We start from the raw sequence: 24,716 nt of genomic DNA, 5'->3' as shown, positions 1-24,716 counted from the left end.
AATTATTTTCTAGAATTTTAAATGCTGAAAGTCTCATCAAATAATATCAGAACATAACAGTCATGTAAAATAGCAAAGACAATGAAACATTAATTTTTTTTTAATTTCAAGGCACAATCTTTTTGTAAATGTATTGCACTTATATAGCACAATATGATCACAAACCACAGTTAGACAAAATAGTAAAAGTACCTGTATATTTGGCATTTAGAATCTGAGGACTTGACATTTTAAACATAGAATAGTAACCAATACGTAAATTATTAACAACATATAAAATCATGATCACTGATACATCTATCACGATGGGAGTTCAACACAACTACATGGTTAAGTACAATAGTAATGGGATTTCAACACAACAGCTGGGTTAGTATAAGTGGTTAAGTGGTAGCTTAACACCTGTTGAAATCTCATCATGGTAGATTATGGAAAAACTCAAGTGTGGCCTGTACCACTGAAAACTCCAAGACCTAAATAAAAAGCGAAAGGAATAACAAATGCTTTAGAATAAAGTCAACTTGTCAGGCTCAACCTGAACCTGATCTGTGATTATTTTGTGACCATTCTGACTTGCAAGATGATTCTTAATGCCCTCTAAAGTAAGTGATAAATTGCAGCCTTGACAATTATGAAAGAGATAAAATAATAGGATGATCGTGTTGACCACCATATGGCACAAATGAAAATCCAGTGGGGGGGGTTTAGGAGTCATATTTAAATTCATTGACAAACTCGTGTACAAACTTCCAAAACACCACATGGTAAAATAAATAGTTTTGTAACCCAACTAGTTCCTTTCTTCATTTTCTATTATTTTGCAAAATTTTCCACTGGGCAAAGAAGTACAGTAGAACCAATTTTTCATCATGTTTATGAAGCAGAATATTTCATCGCAAGTGTAACTAGGTGCAATAAGCTCACAATGTTTGCAGGATATCTGTTTATTATTATCAACTAGAATAAATGTACATAACTAATAGGGATGTTTGATAAATCATTAATAAATAGAAAGAGGAGAAACTGTTTTATGTGGTAGATACTTAAGATTCTGGAATGCAAGAGGGGAGGCAACTTCAGCTCTAACATTCAGATCTTTACAAGGGAAGGAAATTGCAGGTAGTGGAGCAAGTGCGGAAAGTGGGACAAGCTTATGTGGAAGTATGGATTTGAACTGAATGATCTTCCAAAGAGCAACAATTCTGTGACTTTATGAGCTTGTATTAATATGACACCCCTGATGGAGAAAATATTTCAGTGCACTTCTCAGAAGCATTATCAAATATGATGTGGCACCAAGCTATTTATTAGAAGATATTAGGACTGAGATTCTAATTGATAAGAGTCCTGACCCCATATGTTGACTGAGCATTTCTACCCATGGATGTTGAGTTCCTCCAGCTTCCCTTTATTCACTCAAGATTCTGCATCTGCAGTTTTTGTGTTTATCCAATAAAGCTTTCAATTTTAGATGGTCAAAATATCAGTGATTACATCTTGGTGAGTTACTGGACTGCAGGAGAATATTTCAAAATTGTGGAAGTATTTTTTTTAAATTTGGATGAACAAATTAATTTGGATTATCCCAGACTCAGCAAACACAGGAATGAAAGACCAAAGGGATTCAACGTGAGACAATTTTAACTGAGATTCAAATGAGACAATGTACAACAATTTTGATGGTATCATGTTTATGGAGAGAATAAGGGAGGCTGACCAAAACTTGCTAGGTCAAGGGCTAACAAAGGCTTACATCAGCTGAACTAAAGGAAGGCTAGATGTGAAAGACTTGGATCCACATTGAGAAAGTCAACCAGATTCAAAGATGACTTAGACATTACAAACAAGTTTGAGGCAGTTGACAGTTAAAAGGATGGATTTGGTGGCAATGGAACCATTTGTGACAGTGAGTAAAGATTATGGCTTTTTACATGGAGACACAAGAGTCTGCAGATGCTGGAATCTTCTCCGAAAAAAAAACTGCTGGAAGAAATCAGTGGGTTGAGCAGCATCTGTGTAGGCAAAGGGATGGTCAATGTTTCAGGTTTGAGACACTGGTTTTGGTTTTCCCTGTATTTGGTTGGAATAAATTTCTGCTGATCTATTACTCCATATGAAGCATGCAGTTTGACAACTCAGAGACAGAAGACGAAGGAAGGGTGGTAACTTTAAAATATAACATGCATAGAAAGTGACCCTGGGTCTTTTTGCATAATGTTGTTCAGCACAAAGATGTTAATGAGGAGTAAGAAGAGGCCATTATGGATCTCTGCAGGATATTAGATACTGCAGGGTGAAAATGGTTGAGACATCCTTTTATTCTGTGAATTAAATAGCTCTCTATAATTAGCACTTTCCCTTCCCTTGAGCAGACCTGGGGCATTCTGATGATGGGGCTTATGGTTAAAAAGGCTAACCTGTCCTTTCTCCTTGGAATAACTAATTGACCTGCAGCATATTCCTAATATCTTCTATAATTATTTAGAACATTAATTTATTTTTGGCATACGTTAATTTTATCTTTTTCTCTGTGTTCTCCTGAAAGTATTGGATACCTCTTTCTTATTGAATTAGGTTGTGATGCAGCCCATGGTTGAGGGGTTGAAAGGAGGGTGAGAAGCCATCATTGGGCAGAGATGAGTGTGACTCCGTGGCACTTCGCTTGGGCTGTGATTGACAGCAGGCTCTTTACTTGCTGGCAGCACTGCAGGCATGACTAATATTACCTCCACCCAGCATCTGAGTGCTCAATTCCAATTAGAAGTTATTGGACACAAATGATTAAGCTAGTTCCTGTTCTTCACATTTGAATCTCTTCCATAATATGAGTAAAATCAATATGGATAGGATGTTCAGAGGGAAAACTTGTTTAGTTATTGGAGAATGTCCAAAGGTAAATTCATGTGCATCTGGAATAGAATTCCACTTCCCACTTAACCTGTTTCACTGACAGAGCAGACACATTTGTGGAGAATGTGTATGCATGGTAACTCACACCCAAAAGCATAAATAATGGAAAGGAGTGTTTATTGTATACATTTGTTATTTACTTGCTTTCACTGATATGTGATTTAATAATGCATACCTTTGATGGGACTATGTGTTCCATAAATAGACACCTGCCAGACCACAAATGTCAAATACTAATGGGCAGAGCTTTAAGGCAAGAGGGGGAAAATTGGAAGGAGACGTGTGAGGCAAGTTCTTTTTTTACACTGAGAATGGTAGAGGCCTGGAACATGCTGCGGGTGGAGGAGATTGTGGGAGTGGGGGTGGAAGCAGATATGATCATGATGTTTAAGCGGCATTTGGAGAAGCATTTGAACGATGGCATCTTCAACAGCACAGGTGTCGAAGGCCAGAGCACCTGTTTCTGTGCTGAACATTTCCATGTCCTTTTCTATTCTTAGCTGCTCATAGAAGGTGGGTTTGAAAACATGCTTGATTAAAGGTTGGCAGGCATGTGAGATATTCAAATGTAAAATTTGCCATCCAGATGATCTGCAATACACAAATGTGCTGGAAGAGCTCAGTAGGTCAGGCATAATGCAGAAGAAGTAAAGCGTAAACCAACGTTTCGGGCCTGGGCCCTTCCTCAGATATAAGTAAAAGCAAGTAGGTGCCTGAATAAAAAGGTGGAGGAGGGAGGAAGGGTCAGGGGAGGAACACAGACTAACAGGTAAGATACAGATGGAAGAGTAAAAGAAAAACAAGCTGAGAAGTGATTGGTGGAGAGGAAAAAGCTAAGGGTAGCTCTCTGATAGAAGGAGGGATATGGGGTGGGGAGCTGGAGGAAGGAAACAGAATGAGGGAATGAGGGTCACGGGGGAGGGGTTTAACAGAAATGGGATAAGTCAAATTTAATGCCATCCCAACTTTATCCAGATGATTTACTCAATGCATGGCTGACATCAGGAAATGACTGCGTCTTTATGTTCACCGAATACACAACAGTTTTACTTCACAATCCAAACAGAAGGTCAGGAACATTTGGATTAATGGCATCTTTGTACTATTTATAAATGTGCTGAAGGGAAAAATAACTTTTAATTTTTTAAAAAATCGATTGTAGCTAAAATTATATATATTTGAGCCATGATGAATATGACATTCATCTTTCTCTGGGCTTCTGCATCTGTCTGGGGGAAGACATGGACCATTCAAATAAGACATGCTTCTCCAAATGTTCTACAATGTATCACATTGTAATTTCATGTGAAAGTAGATGGTTGAACATTGGTATCCTTGAATCAGCAATGATTTGTTTTCCGGTTTCACATCGTATGGCTGCTTGTAACAGATTTTAAAGTGCCATTTTTAGGTGCTTTTAGATGACCATATTCTGAATTCAGCGGCTCGCACCCACACTTGAGCCTGCGTGCTTTCCTGCCAGATGGCTTCATGTAGGAATCTTTGAAGTGCTTGATGATCAGGTAACTCATCTCGCAGATGTTCAGAAAGATGCACATTGATGAAGAGATTGCCATGCAGTAGAGAAAGACTGTCTTCTCCGTCGGCCGACTGACAAAACAATCCACTGTGTTGGGGCATGGCTCAATCTCGCATTTCAAAAGGCGAGGGACAGAGAAACCGTGAAACATCCAGTTAAAGATGAACAAGGAACCAAATTCAACACTCGTTTTGAACACCAGACTGAAGAAGTAGGTCCACCACAGACCTCCATCGATGTCGGCCTTATCTTTATACAGCTTTTTATGGTACTTCTTCTCTCTGCGGTCCCTGTAACCCACATGCATGACAACCAGAAGGGAAGGGGTAGACACCAAAATTAGCTGCAGTGCCCAGAGCCTTGCTTGTGACACTGGGAAGAAGTAGTCAAAGCATACATTCTCACAACCTGGTTGCTCCGTGTTGCAGGAGAATTCCTTCTGCTCATCGCTCCAGACTCGCTCTGCTGCTACCACATAGACGAGGACACGGAATATGAACATAATACTCAGCCAAATTCTTCCCACTACCGTGGAGTACTGATTCACCCCACTCAGAACATCACGCAGCAAACTCCAGCTCATGGTTCCTCACTTGATTGATAGGGGATCTGCAGAACAGAAGCAATTCAGAGATAATGTGATGCAGTTTATTTGAAAATGATACTGGAGACTAAAGGATATTAATCATAGACTTTATCTGCTACAGAGAAATGGATCTGAGGTCAATCCATAGGACCACAAGAGTGGCAGAGAGGATCACTGGAGTCTCCCTCCCTCCCACCCATCAACATGATCTACCAGGATCATTGTCTGACGAGGGTGCGCAAAATCATTAAAGACCCTTTCCACCCTGCACACAGCAACTTTAAACTACTCCCATCAGGAAAGAGATACAGGAGCATTAGATCCAGCACCACTAGGTTGAGAATCTGCTTATTCCCACAGGCAGTGTGAATGCTAACCATCCCAAGACTTCCATATTTACAAAATGATATTTATTGGTATATATAAATACTTGTCCTGCATATGTATTGTTTGTCTGTATGTGTGTTATGTCTGGTTGTGTGTCTGCATGTTTTACATTGAGGACTGGGAAAAGCTGTTTTGTCGGGTTGTACTTGTGCAATCAGATGACAATAAACTTGACTTAATCTCCATTCTTTCACCACTTACACCTCATCATTTATAATGCATTGTTCACTTCATTAGTTAAGAGTATTTCAAATGGGAGCAAGGCATTTATTTCCTTCTCTGCCTTTCAATAAAATTGTGAGTGATCTGATGGCAAGAGAGAGATGGTAGGTACTGGAATCTATAACAAAAAAAAAACTAACATTGGAAGAACTCAGTGGGTCAAGCAGAATCGTGGAGATAAAAGGTGACAATTAATGTCTTGGGCTAAGGCCCTGCGTTATGACAGACAGGGAAGTTGACAGATTGCCGGTGTGTAGCAGTTCAAGTGGGAGTGGAATAGAGACTGGTAGGGGATAGGTGGTAGGGGATAGGTGGAACTGGATGGCAAACACAGTTCATGGGAAGAAAACATCAGGGGTGTGGATCACCTGTTTAATATTCATAGCATTGGGTTGCAAGCTACTTAAGTGGAGTTATAAAAGGCAGTGTTTCCAATTTGCATTTGCCCTCAACATAGCAATGGAGAAGACCTGGACAGACAATTCAGCGTGGGAGTGGAAAGGAGAATTACAATTATTTGTGACTAAAATCTTTTAGTGTGGTTGAGAACAGATCACAGGTGCTCCATAAAATGGTTTTGCTGTGTTCCTTGCACCAAAGTAGAAAAGGCCACATCACCAAATGCAGTTGGCCAGATCAGAAGAGGTGCAAATGAACCTGTACTTCAATGTGCGATCAGCACTTTGTATTTTCCTGCCCAAACCCAATAACCCTGGATTCTCCAACATCCAAAAAAACCTTGAATAGATTCAATAGTTTTCAGTGCTCTGGGGAAGAAAATTACAAAGATGCATAACAGTGAGGGGAGCCTCCTTCTCATGTCAGTCCAAATGAGCTAAGAGCATCTCCTGAAACAATGTCCCTTGCACTACATGCCCCTATTCTCAAAATATCCTTCACGTCAAGGCCTCTTAGAATCTTATATTTCAATTAGATCACCTGATAGATACCCTTTTAAACTTGAGAACACAAACCAAATCTTTTCTTCCAAAAAAAAATTTATTTCAGGATTCATTCTACTGAACTTTCTCTAAAACATTGCAAGTACATTCTCCTAACTTATTTTGTCAGTGAGGACAAAAACAAATGGAAAAACAGACGTTGGGATGTGGACAGCAGGGTTTTAGACGACCTCAATCCCACAGCGATATTGATTCGTAAACTAATGGCATAAAATGTTCCTGGGTTTATGCTGCTACTGTCATTCTGTTCTTTTGTGCATTGAAAAGTGGCTTATTATTGATATTAATGGAGCAGATTTCGACAAACCGGGTTTCACAAAAATCAAATTAAATAGGATTAGGAAATTGTTATTATCAGAATACAATTGCACCATGATGTTGAAAGAATTGCAGTAAGTGCATGCAAAGCAACACAATATGAATAGCTGTGATGTCTAATTAATAAATTCAATTTATTTTATTGAATATCTTCTAAGTTCACTGTAATGTCTCTGTGTTACTTCGGAGGCTTCTTAAATAACTTACAGATGCAAGATGCAAATAACAGAAGAGACTTAACTTACTGATGTCTTCCACCATCTCAGGAGACTGTACATGTAAACACACACACACACACACACACACACACACACACACACACACACACACACACTACAGTATTCTTATGCAGTTACAAAATACCTATTACCTCACATTATCCTGACTATATAACATTCACCCTAACTATCCATAATTACTATATTTGACAGCATTTGGGACCCCCCTATTTTTCCCCAAACAGTCACCTAAAAAACCACCCTGGGTCCAATGCATGAAGGAGACATTTTTGTGCCACCATTTTGGGCACTGAAATACAAAACACTCAAACTACTCACCCAGCTTCAAGAAGCCTGCGGAGGTGCTGCGACTGTCCAGGAAGAAGCAGGCCCGCAGCTTCATAGACACCTTCCTTCAGATGGCCTGTGCTTTCTGGAGCCATCGCCGCCACTCACTTTCCCAGTGAGAAGGCTGACCACGGAAGCCCCCGCCAGCAGCGCAACAGCTGTGAATGTAGCACATGCCAATGGTACGATTGATCACTTGGTTTGAGGGAAGTGGTAGGCCTCGAAGATCAGGCTCCACACTGAGATTTTGTTCGATAAGCATGGCCTCCCTGAACAAATCGAATGAGGCGCGGTGGCGGGTGGCAGTGAGCGAGTGGCATGTCAATCTCATCTCGACAGACTGATTGCTCACTGCCACCACCCCTCCCCCATCCCGTGCCGAAAGCTCGTCGAACAAAGGCTCAACGTGGAGCCTGATCACCGAGGCCCAGCACTCCCCTCAAAGCAAGTGATCGATCATCTGCTCCCCGCAACAGTGGGCCTTGCCCATTGCCCTGATGACCAGCTTCTCTCCCTCCAGCCCTCGTGCGCTCGCAAGTCATGACATGCCTGTCAATCAATTAGCGTTTGCACAGTGGAGAGGAGTGGCCTGAGCCTCGGTATGCGGCGGGCAGGAGGACATATTGCTGCTGTTGATTATGTGCAAAGAGGCTTCGGCATCTCAGCCATGCAAGGCTGGAGGGTTTTCATCGAGGTGACTGAAAGCGCATATGCACGCATGCACACACAATCTACAAGGGGTCTTGCAGGAGGAACCCGTTCGCCAACTTACCGGGTATCTGTAAAAATACTAAAGCAAATTTTTCCTAAAATTTCGGGCTGGGAGTGGTCTTGTATACCAGTGGGTCTTATTTGCTGTCAAATTGCAATAAGCAATTGGAACATAGGCTATATCCAATTGTTATAGAATGCTGATTTGCTTTCTGAAACTAACTTTTGTATCTTGAAAAATTATTGAAAAAGTTACAAAAATTCAGATTTCGATGTCAGGTCTTCCTGATTTAGGAAGAGCCCCTGCACATGTTTGGGGTCACACATAATTCAGATTATAGTTGGTAATACTATACACTCACCTTCCCAAAACAATTTTCTATAATGCTTTAATCACGTCTCTTCATGGTAAACACTGCATTGGAGATCATATTTAAACCTTATTGAATAACATCATTATTCATTATAACCTATATTGTCAGAACATTATTAAGTTGAAGATATACCAACATAGAGCTTTGCCCATCTTTGTCATTTATTCGATTTATTTGTGAGTGGTATTATTAATTCCCTCACCGAAGGCTGATTAAAGTGAAGTTTAAATAGTGCTCTCCTCCAGCTGCATCTGCCTTGGCTCTCATTTTCACCAAGGTAACCTAAGCAACAACCACTTTATTATACTGATGTAATAAGCACCTCAGGGCAATCAATAGAAACATTATTGGACAATCAATCTGGAGCTGCGTAAGGAACAATTATAACAGAGAATAATGGAAATACTGAACAAGCTGCCAGATGAAGTGGTGAATACAGGCTCAATTTTAATTTTCTTTTAAATTTTTTATTTTTCACACCATAAACCACATTGACCATGATACATACATTTTCCTTTTCAAATATATACAGTGTCATTTTCTCCCCCCCCTCCCGTCCCACCCTCACTACCTCCCCCCCATCCATTTAAAGTACAAAATCTAAGATACATTAAACCAGTCAAACAATGTTGTCATTCAATAAAAATAAACAAGAAATTCCACTGAGTCAATTCTTTTCATTTCCTTCTCCTTTCGTTAATTTAGGTAGTGAATGTCCCCGGAAGGTTTTCTCTATTGTGTTTCATGTAAGGCTCCCATATTTGTTCAAATATTTCAATATTTTTTCTTAAACTATATGTTATTTTTTCTAATGGAATACATTTATTCATTTCTATATACCATTGTTGTATTTTCAAATTATCTTCCAATTTCCAGGTTAACATAATACATTTTTTTGCTACGGCTAGAGCTATCTTAACAAATCTTTTTTGTGCACCATCCAAATCAATTCCAAATTCTTTGTTTTTTATGTTACTTAGGAGGAAGATCTCTGGATTTTTTGGTATATTGTTTTCTGTGATTTTATTTAATATTTGGTTTAGATCTTCCCAAAATTTTTCTACTTTCTCACATGTCCAGATTGCATGAATTGTTGTTCCCATTTCTTTTTTACATCGAAAACATCTATCAGATACTGTTGGGTTCCATTTATTTAACTTTTGAGGTGTAATGTACAGCCTGTGTATCCAGTTATATTGTATCATACGTAACCTCGTATTTATTGTATTTCTCATCGTTCCAGAACATAATTTCTCCCATGTTTCCTTTTTTATCTTTATTTTCCTCATTCTCCTTTTCTTGCAGTTTAATATACATATTTGTTATAAATCTTTTGATTATCATTGTATCTGTAATCACATATTCAAAGTTACTTCCCTCTGGTAACCTCAGACTGCTTCCCAATTTGTCCTTCAGTTGGTAGTATGCCAACACTGTATCGTGAGTTATATTATATTTATCCTTCATTTGTTCAAAGGATAATAATTTATTTCCCGAAAAGCAATTTTCTATTCTTTTGATCCCTTTTTTCTCCCATTCTCTAAAGGAAAGGTTATCTATTGTAAAAGGGATTAGCTGATTTTGCGTCAGTATTAGTTTTGGTAGTTGGTAATTTGTTTTATTCCTTTCTACATGAATCTTCTTCCAAATATTGAGCAGATGATGTAATACTGGAGAATTCCTACGTTGTACCAATTTTTCATCCCATTTATATAATATATGTTCAGATATCTTCTCCCCTATTTTATCTAGTTCTAATCTAGTCCAATCTGGCTTTTCCCTTGTTTGATAAAAATCTGATAGGTATCTTAATTGTGCGGCTCTATATTAATTTTTAAAGTTTGGCAGTTGTAAGCCTCCTTGTTTATACCATTCTGTTAATTTATCTAGTGCTATCCTCGGTTTCCCCCCTTTCCATAAAAATTTCCTTATTATTTTCTTTAACTCCTTGAAGAATTTCTCTGTCTAGTGTATTGGCAATGCCTGAAATAGGTATAATATCCTTGGGAAAATGTTCATTTTAATACAGTTTATCCTTCCTATTAGTGTTAGTGGTAAGTCTTTCCAATGCTCTAAGTCGTCTTATAATTTTTTCATTAGTGGATAATAATTGAGTTTATATAGATGGCTAAGGTTTTTATTTATTTGTATACCTAGGTATCGCATTGCTTGCATTTGCCATCTGAATGGTGATTCTTTCTTAAATTTTGAGAAATCCGCATTATTCATTGGCATTGCTTCACTTTTATTTGCGTTAATCTTGTACTCCGACACTTCTCCATATTCCTTCAATTTCTTATGTAATTCTTTTATTGATATTTCTGGTTCTGTTAAGTATACTATAACGTCATCTGCAAATAAACTGATTTTATATTCCTTGTCTTTTATTTTTATCCCTTTTATTTTATTTTCTGTTCTTATCAATTCTACCAGTGGTTCTATGGCTAACGTGAACAATAAAGGTGATAGTGGGCATCCCTGCCGTGTTGACCTGCTTAAGTTAAATTGCTTTGATATATATCCATTTACTGTCACTTTCGCCAATGGTCCCTTATATAATTGTATAATTGTTCGTAGAATTCTCTGAAGTTTTCATTAATCTCCGTTGGATTATATGTGATTTGCTTGTCTTTTTTTCCTTGATGCCAATACCATTCTCTTAGTTTGTTCTGTCTTAAGCTGCCACGCTAGAATTTTATGCGTTTTTTCTCCTAGTTCATAATATTTCTGTTTTGTCTTCATTATGTTCTTCTCCACCTTATATGTTTGTAGTGTTTCATATTTTATTTTTTTATCTGCCAATTCTCTTCTTTTAGTTGTGTCTTCCTTCATTGCTAATTCCTTTTCTATATTTGCTATTTCCCTTTCCAACTGTTCTGTTTCCTGATTGTAGTCCTTTTTCATCTTGGTTACATAACTTATTATTTGCCCTCTGATGAATGCTTTCATTGCGTCCCATAGTATAAACTTATCTTTCACTGATTCCGTATTTATTTCAAAGTACATTTTAATTTGTCGTTCAATTAATTCTCTAAAATCCTGCCTTTTAAGTAGCATGGAGTTTAATCTCCATCTATACATTCTTGGAGGGGTGTCCTCTAACTCTATTGTCAATATCAGGGGTGAGTGGTCCGATAATATTCTAGCTTTATATTCTGTTTTCCTAACTCTGCCTTGAATGTGAGCTGATAACAGGAATAGGTCTATTCTTGAGTATGTTTTATGTCTACCCGAATAATATGAATATTCCTTTTCCTTTGGGTGTTGTTTCCTCCATATATCCAAAAGTTGCATTTCTTGCATCAATTTAATTATAAATTTAGTTACTTTGTTCTTTCTGTTAATTTTTTTCCCAGTTTTATCCATGTTTGAATCCAAATTAAGGTTGAAATCCCCTCCTATTAGTATGTTCCCTTGCGTGTCTGCTATCTTCAAAAAAATATCTTGCATAAATTTTTGATCTTCTTCGTTAGGTGAATATACATTGAGTAAATTCCACAACTCCGAATATATCTGACATTTTATCATTACATATCTCCCTGCTGGATCTATTATTTCCTCTTCTATTTTGATTGGTACATTTTTACTGATTAATAAAGCTACTCCTCTAGCTTTTGAATTATATGACACTGCTGTTACATGTCCTATCCAATCTCTCTTTAATTTCTTGTGCTCCACTTCAGTTAAGTGTGTTTCTTGTACGAATGCTATATCAATTTTTTTCTTTTTTCAGTAAATTTAGCAGTTTCTTCCTTTTGATTTGGTTATGTATTCCATTAATATTTAAAGTCATATAGTTCAACATAGCCATTTCATACTTTGTTTATCTTTCCTTTCCGTTTCCTCATCATCACCTTTCCTTCTTATCCATTTCTGCTTTCTTTTTTTGAACACTTTATAAGACAACATTTCTAAAACATAAAACATTTCCCTTATTCTCCTATCTCTTTGGCTTGGCTTCGCGGACGAAGATTTATGGAGGGGGTAAAAGTCCACGTCAGCTGCAGGCTCGTTTGTGGCTGACAAGTCCGATGCGGGACAGGCAGACACGGTTGCAGCGGCTGCAGGGGAAAAATGGTTGGTTGGGGTTGGGTGTTGGGTTTTTCCTCCTTTGCCTTTTGTCAGTGAGGTGGGCTCTGCGGTCTTCTTCAAAGGAGGTTGCTGCCCGCCAAACTGTGAGGCGCCAAGATGCACGGTTTGAGGCGTTATCAGCCCACTGGCGGTGGTCAATGTGGCAGGCACCAAGAGATTTCTTTAGGCAGTCCTTGTACCTTTTCTTTGGTGCACCTCTGTCACGGTGGCCAGTGGAGAGCTCGCCATATAACACGATCTTGGGAAGGCGATGGTCCTCCATTCTGGAGACGTGACCCACCCAGCGCAGCTGGATCTTCAGCAGCGTGGACTCGATGCTGTCGACCTCTGCCATCTCGAGTACTTCGACGTTAGGGATGAAAGCTATCCCCTCCCCTTCCTGAGTTGCCCTTTATTCCTTGTCAGGCAACCACATCTCCCCTCTCCATTTGGATTTGCGAATTCACTCGCAAACGTCAACTGATTTCGCAGTGACCGTAACTCTTCCCCACCGAGCCCCCCCCAGAAAAGATTTTAATTTTCATATACAACAAAGGTCACTCTCTTAATCCCCCCATACTTCCTTTCTTCCCTTTCTTTCCCTTCTTAGTTCTTACCTATATTCTATTTTTTTATGTATACATACACACATACACATATATATATATATATATATATATACATATATATATATATATATATATATCTACATACACACATACATATAGTTTGTGGTCATTTTTGTTCTCGTTACATATCTTCCTCTCTCTGTCTGTTTTGTAGTTGTTCTGCAAATTTTCTTGCTTCCTCCGGATCCTAGAATAGTCTATTTTGCTGCCCTGGAATAACTATTTTAAGTACCGCTGGATACTTTAGCATAAATTTATATCCTTTTTTCCATAGGATCGTTTTTGCTGCATTAAACTCCTTCCTCTTCTTCAGGAGTTCAAAACTTATATCTGGATAGAAAAAAAAATTTTGACCTTTGTATTCCAGTGGTTTTTTGTTTTCTCTTATTTTCCTCATTGCTTTCTCCAATATATTTTCTGTTGTTGTATATCTTAAGAATTTTACTAGAATGGATCTTGGTTTTTGTTGTGGTTGTGGTTTAGGGGCTAATGTTCTGTGTGCCCTTTCTATTTCCATTTCTTCCTGTAGTTCTGGTCTTCCTCGGATCCTGGGGATCCATTCTTTTATAAATTCTCTCATATTCTTGCATTCTTCATCTTAAGGCCCACTATCTTTATATTGTTTCTTCTATTATAATTTTCCATTATATCTATCTTCTGAGCTAACAGCTCTTGTGTCTCTTTAACTTTTTTATCAGATTCTTCTAATTTCTTTTTTAAGTCCTCTACATCCATTTCTATGGCTGTTTCTCGTTCTTCCACCTTGTCCACTCTTTTTCCTATATCTAACATGATCATCTCTAATCTATTCATTTTTTCTTCTGTACTTTTTACTCTTCTTTTTATTTCACTGAATTCTTGTGATTGCCATTCTTTTACTGATTCCATATATTCTTTAAAAAATATATATATCCATTGTCTTGCCCTTCCCTTCATCTTCCATTTCTCTGTGTTCTTCCTCTTCTTCTTCTGAGTCCATTCCGGGATCTGTGTCCTTTACCTCTGTCTCTTCTGGTTTTCTTGTTGGTTTGTTTGTTTTATTTTGTTGGGTATTTTTGGTCTTCTTATTTTTATTAGAATTGTCTTGCTGCTGGTCTTCTTCCTCTGGGTTGGTCATCTGTTGTTTCTTTGATTTCTTTTTACTCTCTTCTTTCTTGCTCTCGTTATTTTCTGTGTTTTCCTCTTGCTGTTTTGTTGTGGCTGTCAATCTCAGCTGTGGAGATCGACTCCTCAGCTGGTCCCCCCTCTCGTCAGTGTTATTTTTGTGTCGCGCATGCGTGGGTGCGCACTTTTGCTTGGCTCCGTGAGCCATTTTTTTAGTCCCGAGTTCGGGGCTTCAACTGACCTTAGGGAGCGGGCTTCTCTCTCCGCGGCGGGCCTCCTCGGATAGGTAAGGCCTTCACCTTCTTCTTCCGACGTCCTTTCTTCTTCTCTTCTTCCCGTTGCTTTTGGATTTTCTTTTTTTGCTGCCATTTTCTCCACACCTTTATTTTCACTTTATTTTGGTTTTTGTGTTTGTGCCTTCGTTTTTTCACTGTCTTTTTTTTACTTTTCTGGAGAGGGCTGGAGTTCCCCGACCGGTCACTACTCCATCACGTGACTCCTCCAATGAGACATGGTTGAAGGAAGGTTGTGACTGGCAGTTAAATATTCAGGGATTTTGCTGCTTTAGACGTGACAGAATTGGGGGGGTATGAGGGGGAGGTGTAGCGTTGCTTGTCAGAGAAGATAATACAGCGGTGCTGAGGCAAGATAGACTGGAGGACTCATCGCAGGAGGCTCTGTGGGTTGAACTAAAAAATAAGAAAGGTGAGGCTACAAATATTATAGGTATATTACAGGCTGCAAAAAGAGGATAGAGAACTGGAAGAGCAAATGTGCAGGGAAATAGCTGAGATGTGTAGTAGCAATAGGGTTGTGATAGTTGGGGATTTCAATTTTCCTAACATTGATTGGGAAACACAATCAGTGAGAGGGCAGGATGGCTTAGACTTTGGACAGTGTGTTCAGGATTGCTTTTTACAGTGGTATGTTGAGGTGCCTACTAGAGGGGAGGCAGTGTTAGATCTATTGTTAGGGAACAGAATAGGGCAGGTGATGGAAGTGTGCGTTGGTGAGAACTTTGGATCCAGTGATCATGGGTCCATTAGCTTCAACTTAAATATGGAAAGGGTCCGAGGTTGAAGGTCTTTGAGTGGGGGAAGGCCAGATTTGAAGAAATGAGAAGAGATTTGCAGAAAATTGTATGGGCCGATCTTTTTTCTTGAAAGGATGCAGGGGAGATTTGGAGGGTATTTAAAGAAGAGATAATGAGAATACAGGATCTTTAGATTAACTGGGTAAGTAAATATGCAGACAATACGTAAATTGGGGGAGTGGTCGATAGCAAGGAAGATTTTCAAGGATTACAGAGGGATTTAGTTTGCCTGGAAAATTGGGCTGAAAGATGGAATTTAATGTAGAGAAGTGTAAGGTGCTTCATTTTGGAAAAAAAATAATCAAAATAGGACATATGTAGTGAAGGGAAGGACAATGGGGAATGAACAAGAACAAAGAGATCTTGGAGTTATGGTGCAGCGTTCCTTGAAGGTGGATTCCCATGTTGACAGAGTGGTTAAGAAGGCATTTGGTATGTTAGTCTTCATAAATCTTAGCATAGAGTATAGGAGCTGGGAAGTGATGCTGCAACTGTTTAAGGCATTGGTGAGGCCAGGTTTGGAGAATTGTGTTCAGTTCTGGTCTCCAAATTATAGGAAGGATATAGATAAGGTGGAGAGGGTGCAGAGAAGATTTACCAGGATGTTGCCTGGCTTAAAATACCTAGAGTACAGAGAAATATTGAAGAGGTTAGGACTTTATTCATTGGAACGTAGACAGTTGAGAGGGGATTTGATAGATGTGTTTAAAATTATGAAGGGAATAGATAGACTAGATGCAAGTAGACTCTTCCCCCTGAGAGCAGGGGAGGTTGAAACAAGAGGACACAAGTTGAGGGTAAAGGGGCAAAATTTTAGGAGAAACATTAGAGGATGCTTCTTCACTCAGAGAGCGATGGAATAATCTTCGGGCGGAAATAGTTGAAGCAGGATCAATTCTTTCATTTAAGAGGAGGCTGGATATATACATGGATAAGAGGGGAGTTAAAGGGTTATGGGCAGAGAATAGGTGGTGGGGATCTAGCGGAGTTGTTTGAGTGAACCGGCGTGGACTTGAAGGGCCAAGATGGCCTGTTCCCATGCCATGAACTGTTATATGGTTATAAGTCTCTGCCCACCATGTCCATCAGGCGCTGGAAAGTTTGGGCCACATTCTTTAACCCGAAGGGCATCCGTAAGAATTCGAAAAGGCCGAAAGGGATGACGATTGCAGTCTTGCCGATGTCATCAGGGTGGACTAGGATTTGATGGTAGCCCCGTACCAGGTCGACCTTTGAAAACACTTGGGCACCGTGCAAGTTCACTGATAAGTCTTGAATATGCAGGATGGGATATCGGTCTGGCGTGGTCGAGTCGTTAAGGTGACAGTAGTCCCCGCAAGGGTGCCAACCCCCTGAAATCTTGGGGACCATGTGGAGGGGGGAGGCCCAGGGGCTGTCAGATCTACAGATGATTCCCAGTTCCTGCAGTCGGGAGAATTCTTCTTTGGCCAGTTGCAGCTTTTCTGGGGGTAATTGCCTTGCCTTGGTGTGAAGCGGGGGGCCCTGAGTTGCAATGTGATGGTAGACCATGTTGAGGCATGGCGGCAGTGAACTGCGGCTGCAGGATGGAAGGGAACTCATCAAGGATACTCGTGTATTTGTCCTTGGGGGCGCTGATGGCGGCTATCCCTGGGTTGCACGCGTCTGTGGCATCCAGGCGGACTGATTGAAAGGTGTGAGCATTAACTAACCACTTGCCCTTGACGTCCACTAACAGGCTGTACGCCCAGAGAAGTCAGCCCCCAACAGCGCCATGCCCACTGAAGCCAGCATGAACTTCCAGCGGAACCTGTCCTTTCCAATCTGGATCTGTGCCCTGCACGCTCAGCTCCACTCCGGTATTGACTAAGAACCGTCGGCTAGTGGACTTGTCAGTCACATCCAGGAGGCTGTTTGTGTGGTCAGCCACTACAGCCATTAACAGCCGCTGGCCGAATCGTTTCCCTGAAAAGGTACAGAGCTGCCTGCAATTCTGGGCTTGAGCCCCCCAGCGTTGATGATAGAAGCACCAGATGGGGTAGTGCTCCTCCAGCTTGTGCTCGGGGAGCGCATGCGGACGGCTGGGCCTTGGGCAGGTGATCTGACTGAGGGCGGCCTTGTTCTCCCGCTTGGTCTGCCAGAGGACGTCCGCGCAGGCTGCAACTCGCCATGGGTCGGAGAAGTCTTCATCCGCCAGCAGGTGCTGTATGTCTTCAGGCATCTGCTCGAGGAAGATTTGCCAGAACAGAAAGCACGGTTTGTAGTCCTCTGCTAACGCCAGCATCACATCCATCAGGGCAGATGGGGTTCTGTCTCCCAACCCATCCAGGTGAAGGAGCCTGGAGGTGCACTGATGCAGGGAGAGACCGAAGGTTCCGAGGAGGTTCTTGAGGGTGGGATATTTACCGACCTCCAGCAGGTTGTGGATGTGGATAAAACATCGTGGCGTCTGATGAAATGTTTCTGAGGCAAAACTGTGCTTCCGCCTGCCTGAACCACGTGCGCGAGCGATGTGTCCAGAAGGGGGGCAGTTTCATCACGACTGCATTGATCCCTGAGGGATCCATAGTGAGAGGTCAGAAAAATGTCTGGGCTTGTCGGGGTCACGAATGTAGTGGCAGCTATGAGGAAAGAGACAATCAACCAGCCACGTTGGGAGTTTCAACAGCAGTTTAATTCAAAACCCGCGTGTGCCCCTTTAAGGGAAGTGTGAGCCCTGCCTCTGCGTGGGCGGTGACATCATCACGCTGCCTGGAGCACATGCTCAGTTCAAACATTGAGGCAAGGAGGTCCCCCAACAGCGCCCTGTACTTGCAGTTGCCCCGCCGGCGCGGCAGTACAAGTGGGGCCGGTTCGCTACGCGAAGGTGCACTGCCACAAGCTCACAAATAATTTCCTCACTCCTGGCCACTTCAGTTTAATCAGGGTCTCTCAGCTCCAAACTTCTTAATGGGTCAACATTGGGGTCAGGAGGTGACTGTCTATTTAGTCAATAGTGGCACCAAGAACCCCTGGTAAAACTGAAATCAATGGGCATCAAAGAGAATAGATTCCAATGGTTGGAATCTTTTTCAGACAAAGGATGACGACTGTGGTTATCAGAGATGAATCATTGGAGTTCCAGCAAATAAGGTAGCCCTTGCCCTAGGCAACAGTCAGACATTCAGGCACAATTTCCATTTCCAACAAGAGAAAGTCTGACCTCTTACCCTTTGAAATTCAATGGCATTACTATCATCACCCTGCACCCCCCCCCCCCCCCCACACAACCTGCACCCCCATCATGTTGGTCACCATTAACCAGAAATTAAGCTGGACTAGCTACATAAATACACAGTTTACAAGAGCAAGTTAGAGTCTGTGTACCCTGCAACAAATGATTCACTTCCTGATACCCATGGTCTTTGCACCACCTAAAAGGCAAAGGTCAGGCATATGATAGAATGCTTCTCATTTGCCTGAGAGAGTGTGGTGTCCATAACTCTCAAGAAGCCTAACAACCACCCTCAGTATATACTCCATCCACCACCAATGCACAGTCTCTGCAGTTACTCTTCCACAGCACCTCTCAAACCCACAGTATCTACCAACAGGAAGGACAAGAACAGTGGGTGCATGGGAACACCACTGCCTGCAGGTTGCTGTCCAAGTCCATATCCATTCTCACTTGCAAATTCTCGATCCATCATCATTAGGTCTAAATCCTGGGATCCCTTGACCAATACCACCATGGGAATACCTTCATCAAAAGGAATGCAACTATTCAAAAAATGTACTCAAGGGCAATAAATGCTGCCAGAGATACAGAAAATTAATAATTGAGAACTATTTTGGAAGAATGTTGTGAAACAAGTCTTCCTTCTTCCTACACAAACTATTGTTGTCTATAGCCTAATTGGTCATGTCTCGCAAGCCTAATTGAGATTTTTGAGAAGGCACAAAAGAAATTGATGAGGATAAGGTGGTAGATGTGGTTTATATGGATTTTAGTAAGGCATTTGACAAGGTCCCCTATGAGAGACTCATTCAGAAAGTCTTGAGGCATGGGATCAATGGAAACCTGGTGATGTGGATAAAAAAATTAGCAGAGAGTAGTTGAAGGAAAATATTCTTCCTGGAAGTCAGTGACTAGTGGAGTACTGCAAAGATCTGTTCTGAGAACCCTGCTCTTTGTGATTTTTATAAATGACTTGGATGAAGAGGTGGCAGGATAGGTCAATAAGTTTATGGGTGTCATCAAGGTTGGAAGAGTTGTGGATGGAGTGAAGGATGGCAAAGGTTACAAAAGGATATAGAGAGGATGTAGAATTGGGCAGAGAAGTGGCAGGTGGAGTTCAATCTGGATAAGAGTGAGGTGATGTATTTTGGAAGGGCAAACCAGAAGGCTGAGTACAGGGTTAATGGTCAGTTACTTAAGAGTGTGGATGAACAGAGTGGCCTTGGGGTCCAAATCCATACATCCTTCAAGGTTGCTTCACAGGTTGATAGGATAGTTATGAAGGCCTATGGGATGTTGGGCTTCATTAACAAGGAGATTGAGTTGAAGAGTCAATTATGCAAATCAACAAATCTCTTGTCCTATGAAGGGATGGGGTGCCTGCACATCAAAGGTTTTACTGTGGGATGTCTATTGCACACAAATTTCCACAGTCTTTACAGAGCAACATCTTGGTCTGACATACAGATAGCTAGAACACTTGGAAAATAGGCAATGCCTCACAGTTTTAATACCCACGCACGCACACACCCACCAGGTACAGAGATATATACTTATAACCTTGCTCACATGTTTCTCAGCCTCCTCCCTTACAATCCCCAACCTAATTGTCTCCCTTCCTAAACTCCACATTTCTCAGTTTCACTATCACTTTCCACATTTTCCCAATTACCCTCTCACTCTCACCCCATCACTCAGTTTGTCTCAGCTTCCAACACTCATCTGCTCCTTTGTCTTTCCAACATGAATTTTCCTTTTAACCTATTCTCCCCACATTCTGATCAACTCTTCCCAAATTCTACCACACTAGGTTCAGGAATAGCTGGTACCCCTGTACCATCAGACTCCTCAACCACAAACTCAATCAGATGCTCACTTAAGGACTCTTACTTGTGCACTTTATTGATTTTCTTTTGTTCTCTTTGTACTGCAGTTTGTTTACATCCGTTATCTGTTCTTTTATTTGTTTACATGTTTACGCTGTGTCCAGTTTATTAGTGGTAATTAGTAGTAATTCTGCTGCGCCCACAGGTAAAAGGAATCTTAGGGTTGTATGATACCATGCATGTCGAGCTCTCCACTGGCCACCGTGACAGAGGTGCACCAAAGAAAAGGTACAAGGACTGCCTAAAGAAATCTCTTGGTGCCTGCCCCATTGACCACCGCCAGTGGGCTGATCTCGCCTCAAACCGTGCATCTTGGCGCCTCACAGTTTGGCGGGCAGCAACCTCCTTTGATGAAGAAGACCGCAGAGCGCACCTCACTGACAAAAGGCAAAGGAGGAAAAACCCAACACCCAACCCCAACCCACCAATTTTCCCCTGCAGCCGCTGCAACCGCGTCTGCCTGTCCCACATCGGACTTTTGAGCCACAAACGAGCCTGCAGCTGACATGGACTTTTACCACCTCCATAAATCTTCGTCCGCGAAGCCAAGCCAAAGACTCAGACAATAAAGCTGAAATCTGGGAAATTTGATATCATGTTTCTTGGTAACTCCTCAAAGAGTCATGAGTTGCCACTGTGATGTGTATTTAAAGGTGTGGTTTTCTTTCACTTTTCTCTCACTGCTGTTTGTTTCAGATTCCAATTAACTGAGCTGGTAGTTCCGTCTCACCTCCCTGTTGACTTCACTCCATTACTCAGATACTGTAAATCTCCATAAGTCTAATAAAAAGATACTCTGTGTAATTAATTTTCTCTACTCAAAGTTTGGTTACAGAGGCTGAGAATAATTACCTGATTTTCCCATTGGTAATTTTATCACTATAACATCTACTTGAAATAGATGCTATCAGTTCACACCATTACTGATGAACATGAAAACAAAGCAAATAAAATCCAATTTTATTCCTGAACTACACTGAATTGTTTATTGTCATGTAATACCATGAAACCCTTTGTTTTGTGAGGTATCCAGGCAAGTCAACCTCTACTTGGGATAGCAGGTAGTGCAAAAATAAAAACAGCTTGTTTGTCACTTGATTTCCCTGATCATAACATGCTCTCTTGCCCAAAAGTTGATACAGAGAAAAAACTTCACACATTAGTTCTGAGTATTTTGTCATTAGTAAGACCATTTGGAGAACTGTGTGCAATTTTGGTCACCAAACTATAGGAAAGATATCAATAAGATTGAAAGTAAGCAGAGAAGATTTACTCAGATGTTGCCGGAACTTCAGGATGTGTGTAAACATGCCAAAATGTTGGAGGAACTCAGCTGGTCACTTCAGCATCGACAAGAGACAAAGATATATTGCCGACATTTTGGGCCCTGAGCTCTCCTTCAAGAAAAAATCAGAAAAGGCAGGATATATCAGAAAGTCTCAGAATTCGAACAAAGAATCCCCAGATCAACAGAAGGTATTAATTGGATATGATAAGGGACTTGACAGAATTTATCACATCTGTGCAAAAGGTGACAGGGGATGGAGAGTTGATGGGGGGAAGATGGGGAGGGTGGGTTTTTTAAAGAAAGCCGGAGAAGTCAATATTAATGCCATCCAGTTGGAGGTGCCCAGTTGGAAGATGAGGTGTTGTTCCTCCAATTTACGGGTGTTCTCAGTCTGGCAGTATATGAGACCATGAACGGACATGTCAGCAAGGGAATGGGATGGAGAATTGAAATGGGTGACCACTGAGAGATCCTCGTTTTTGTGACAGACAGAGCCAAGGTGCTCAACAAAGCGATCTCCCAGTCTACATCCAGTCTCTCCAATGTAGAGGAGACCACAGCGGGAGCACCGGATGCAGAAGAAGACCCCTACAGATTCACAAGTGAAATGATGGTTCACTTGGAAGGACTGTTTGGTGGTGAGGGAGGAGGTGTGGATACAAGTGGAGCATCTCCTGCAGTCACAGGGGTAGGTCCCAAGGGGACAATTGGTGAATAGGGAAGAGTGGACAAGGAAGTCATGGAAGGAACAGTCCCTGTGGAAGGCGGAGAGGGAGAATATGTATCTAGTGGTAGGATAATGGCGGAGGAGGGTATGTTGAATCCAGGGCATGATAGGTGGTTTGTTGTTTGAATTCTGAGACTTTCTGATATATTCTGCTTCCAGAACTGAGTTACAAGGAAAGGTTAAACAGGTTAGAACCTTATTCCCTGGACTGTAGAAGAATGAGGAGAGATTTGATAGAGGTACTCAAAATGATGATAGAGCAAATGCAAGCAGATTTTTTTTCACTGAGGTTAGGAGAGAATAAAAAACAAGAGGACACGAGTTAAAGGTGAAAGGGAAAAAGTTTAAAGAGATCATTAGGGGAAATTTCATGCAGAGTGGTGAGAGTGTGGAATGAGCTGCCACCTGAAGAGGTGAATGCAGTCTCCATTTTGACATGTATGAAAAATTTGGATAGCTGCATGGATGGAAGACTACAGAGTGACATGGTCCAAGTGCAGGTCAGTTAGACTAGGCAAGATAATAGTTCAGCACAGACAAGATGGCCCAAAGGGCCTGTTTTGGTGCTGTAGTGTTCCATGGTTCTATCAACACTGAATAATGCCATGAACAGAGTAAAAGAAACAAGAAGCAGTGACCAAGAAGAATGATAAGAACTTAGCAGTATACATTGTCTATTGGGACATTAGCAAAGTCTGTAGCCGCTTTCAGGTGGAATGGCCTGGAGAATGCGGCTCCGGAGTGGCTGAGAGTGTCTGTGAAGGGGCATCCAAGTGGCAGCGCTGAAGGCGGTGTCCTGCCACCTGAAAAGTCCAAAGCGGGGAGAGGGGCCGCGGAGCAAACGCCGGCTCCTGAGTTGGGGCAGGGGCAGACGTCTGACAGCTCGCCTCCCCGCTGCCTGACAGCCCCCTCCTTGCTGCCTGACAGCCCCCTCCTTGCTGCCTGACAGCCCCCTCCTTGCTGCCTGACAGCCGCCCGGCATGGGTCTACGGGACTAGAGTGGCCGGCGGGGGACTACAGGGCTGGGGCGGCCAGCACAGGAATACAGAGCTGGGGCAGCCAGCGCGGGACATCATGGCTGGGGCGACCAGCGAGGGACTGCAGGGCTGGGGAGGCCGGTGCGGGGCTACAGGGTGTGGCGGCCCAGCCCCAAAGTCCCGCGCCGGCCGCCCCAGCCTGTAGACTCACGCCGGGGGACTGTCAGGCAGCAGGGACTGTTAGGCACCTGATGGCTGCTAGCCACTTTGCCTGGTGCTGCTTTCAGGTGCAAAGGGGGATTCTCCGAGCCGGAGAATATGCCTACAGGAGGAAGGTTAGTTAAGTGCTCCTCCTGGCCAGGTTCTCCACTTTCAGGTGGCCACCCAACAGCTGCATTGGGCAGCTTTACAGTCTGGCCACTTGAAAGCGGGTTGTGATAAGGCTCCATATGTTAGACTAGATTGAATGGTCAGATAACACTGGACAACAAAGATTTGTTTCCTGAACATTTTTGGGTGTATTTTATGGATTTGGGGCTGCTGATCACAAAAATCAACTCAAAATTTCATATCACATACCTTTTTTTTAAGAGTTAGCCTATTTTTGTGATTCTCTGTCATATTTTGTCTACTGGTATATTGCCCACAAAGCATGCTGTTTTGATCAATCAGAACCAGATTTTGAATTTATTGTCATGAACAAGTCATGAAAGTCGGTGTTTTTGCAGCAGCGTCGTCGTGTAAACATTCATAATCTTACAATTTTACTATTAGAAAAATTTTAAATAATAGAGCTCGAAAAGTAAGGTAGAGCCTTTGGTTCATTGATTATTCAGGAATCTGATGGCAGTGGGGAAGTATCTGTCCTTGTGCCTCTGAGTGCTCGTCTTTAGGCTTCTGTACCTTTTTCCCAATAGTCTTTGGTGACGTACCAAATCTCTTCAGACACCTCACGAAGTATAGCCGCTGGCGAGCTTTTTTTGTGATTGCATCAACGCGGAAGCTCCAGTAGAGATCCTCAGAGATGTTGACATCCAAGAATTTGAAGTTCTTGACTCTCTCCACTACTGAGTCCTCGATGAGGACTGAGTCGTGTTCCCCTGACTTCCTTCTGAAGTCCACAATCATCTCCTTGGTTTTGCTGTCATTGAATGCAAGGTTGTTGTCGT

General features: G+C 41.7%; 2 protein-coding genes across 5 annotated transcripts in view; one reads left to right on the top strand and one right to left on the bottom strand.

The window, feature by feature from the left end:
- The window catches only part of smim8 (small integral membrane protein 8), a 74,936-nt gene that overhangs the window by 16,295 nt on the left and 33,925 nt on the right, over window positions 1-24,716 (top strand). The window lies entirely within an intron of this gene.
- The window catches only part of LOC138737014 (gap junction beta-7 protein-like), a 245,019-nt gene that overhangs the window by 214,479 nt on the left and 5,824 nt on the right, over window positions 1-24,716 (bottom strand). Inside the window, exon 2 of one of the 2 annotated variants that reach the window (XM_069887379.1) lies at window positions 116-5,059. The exons of the other annotated variant lie outside the window; for it this stretch is intronic. Within the exon in view, the coding sequence (XP_069743480.1) occupies window positions 4,275-5,033 (759 nt within the window). The 5' untranslated portion in view covers window positions 5,034-5,059 and the 3' untranslated portion in view covers window positions 116-4,274. Of the gene's footprint in view, window positions 1-115; window positions 5,060-24,716 lie in introns of those variants that run through there. 2 annotated transcript variants of the gene reach the window in all.

This window comes from Narcine bancroftii, chromosome 6 (assembly GCF_036971445.1).
Source record: "Narcine bancroftii isolate sNarBan1 chromosome 6, sNarBan1.hap1, whole genome shotgun sequence".
In the NCBI taxonomy this organism is placed as follows: Eukaryota; Metazoa; Chordata; class Chondrichthyes; order Torpediniformes; family Narcinidae; genus Narcine; species Narcine bancroftii.
This window is presented reverse-complemented; position numbering and strand designations above follow the sequence as displayed.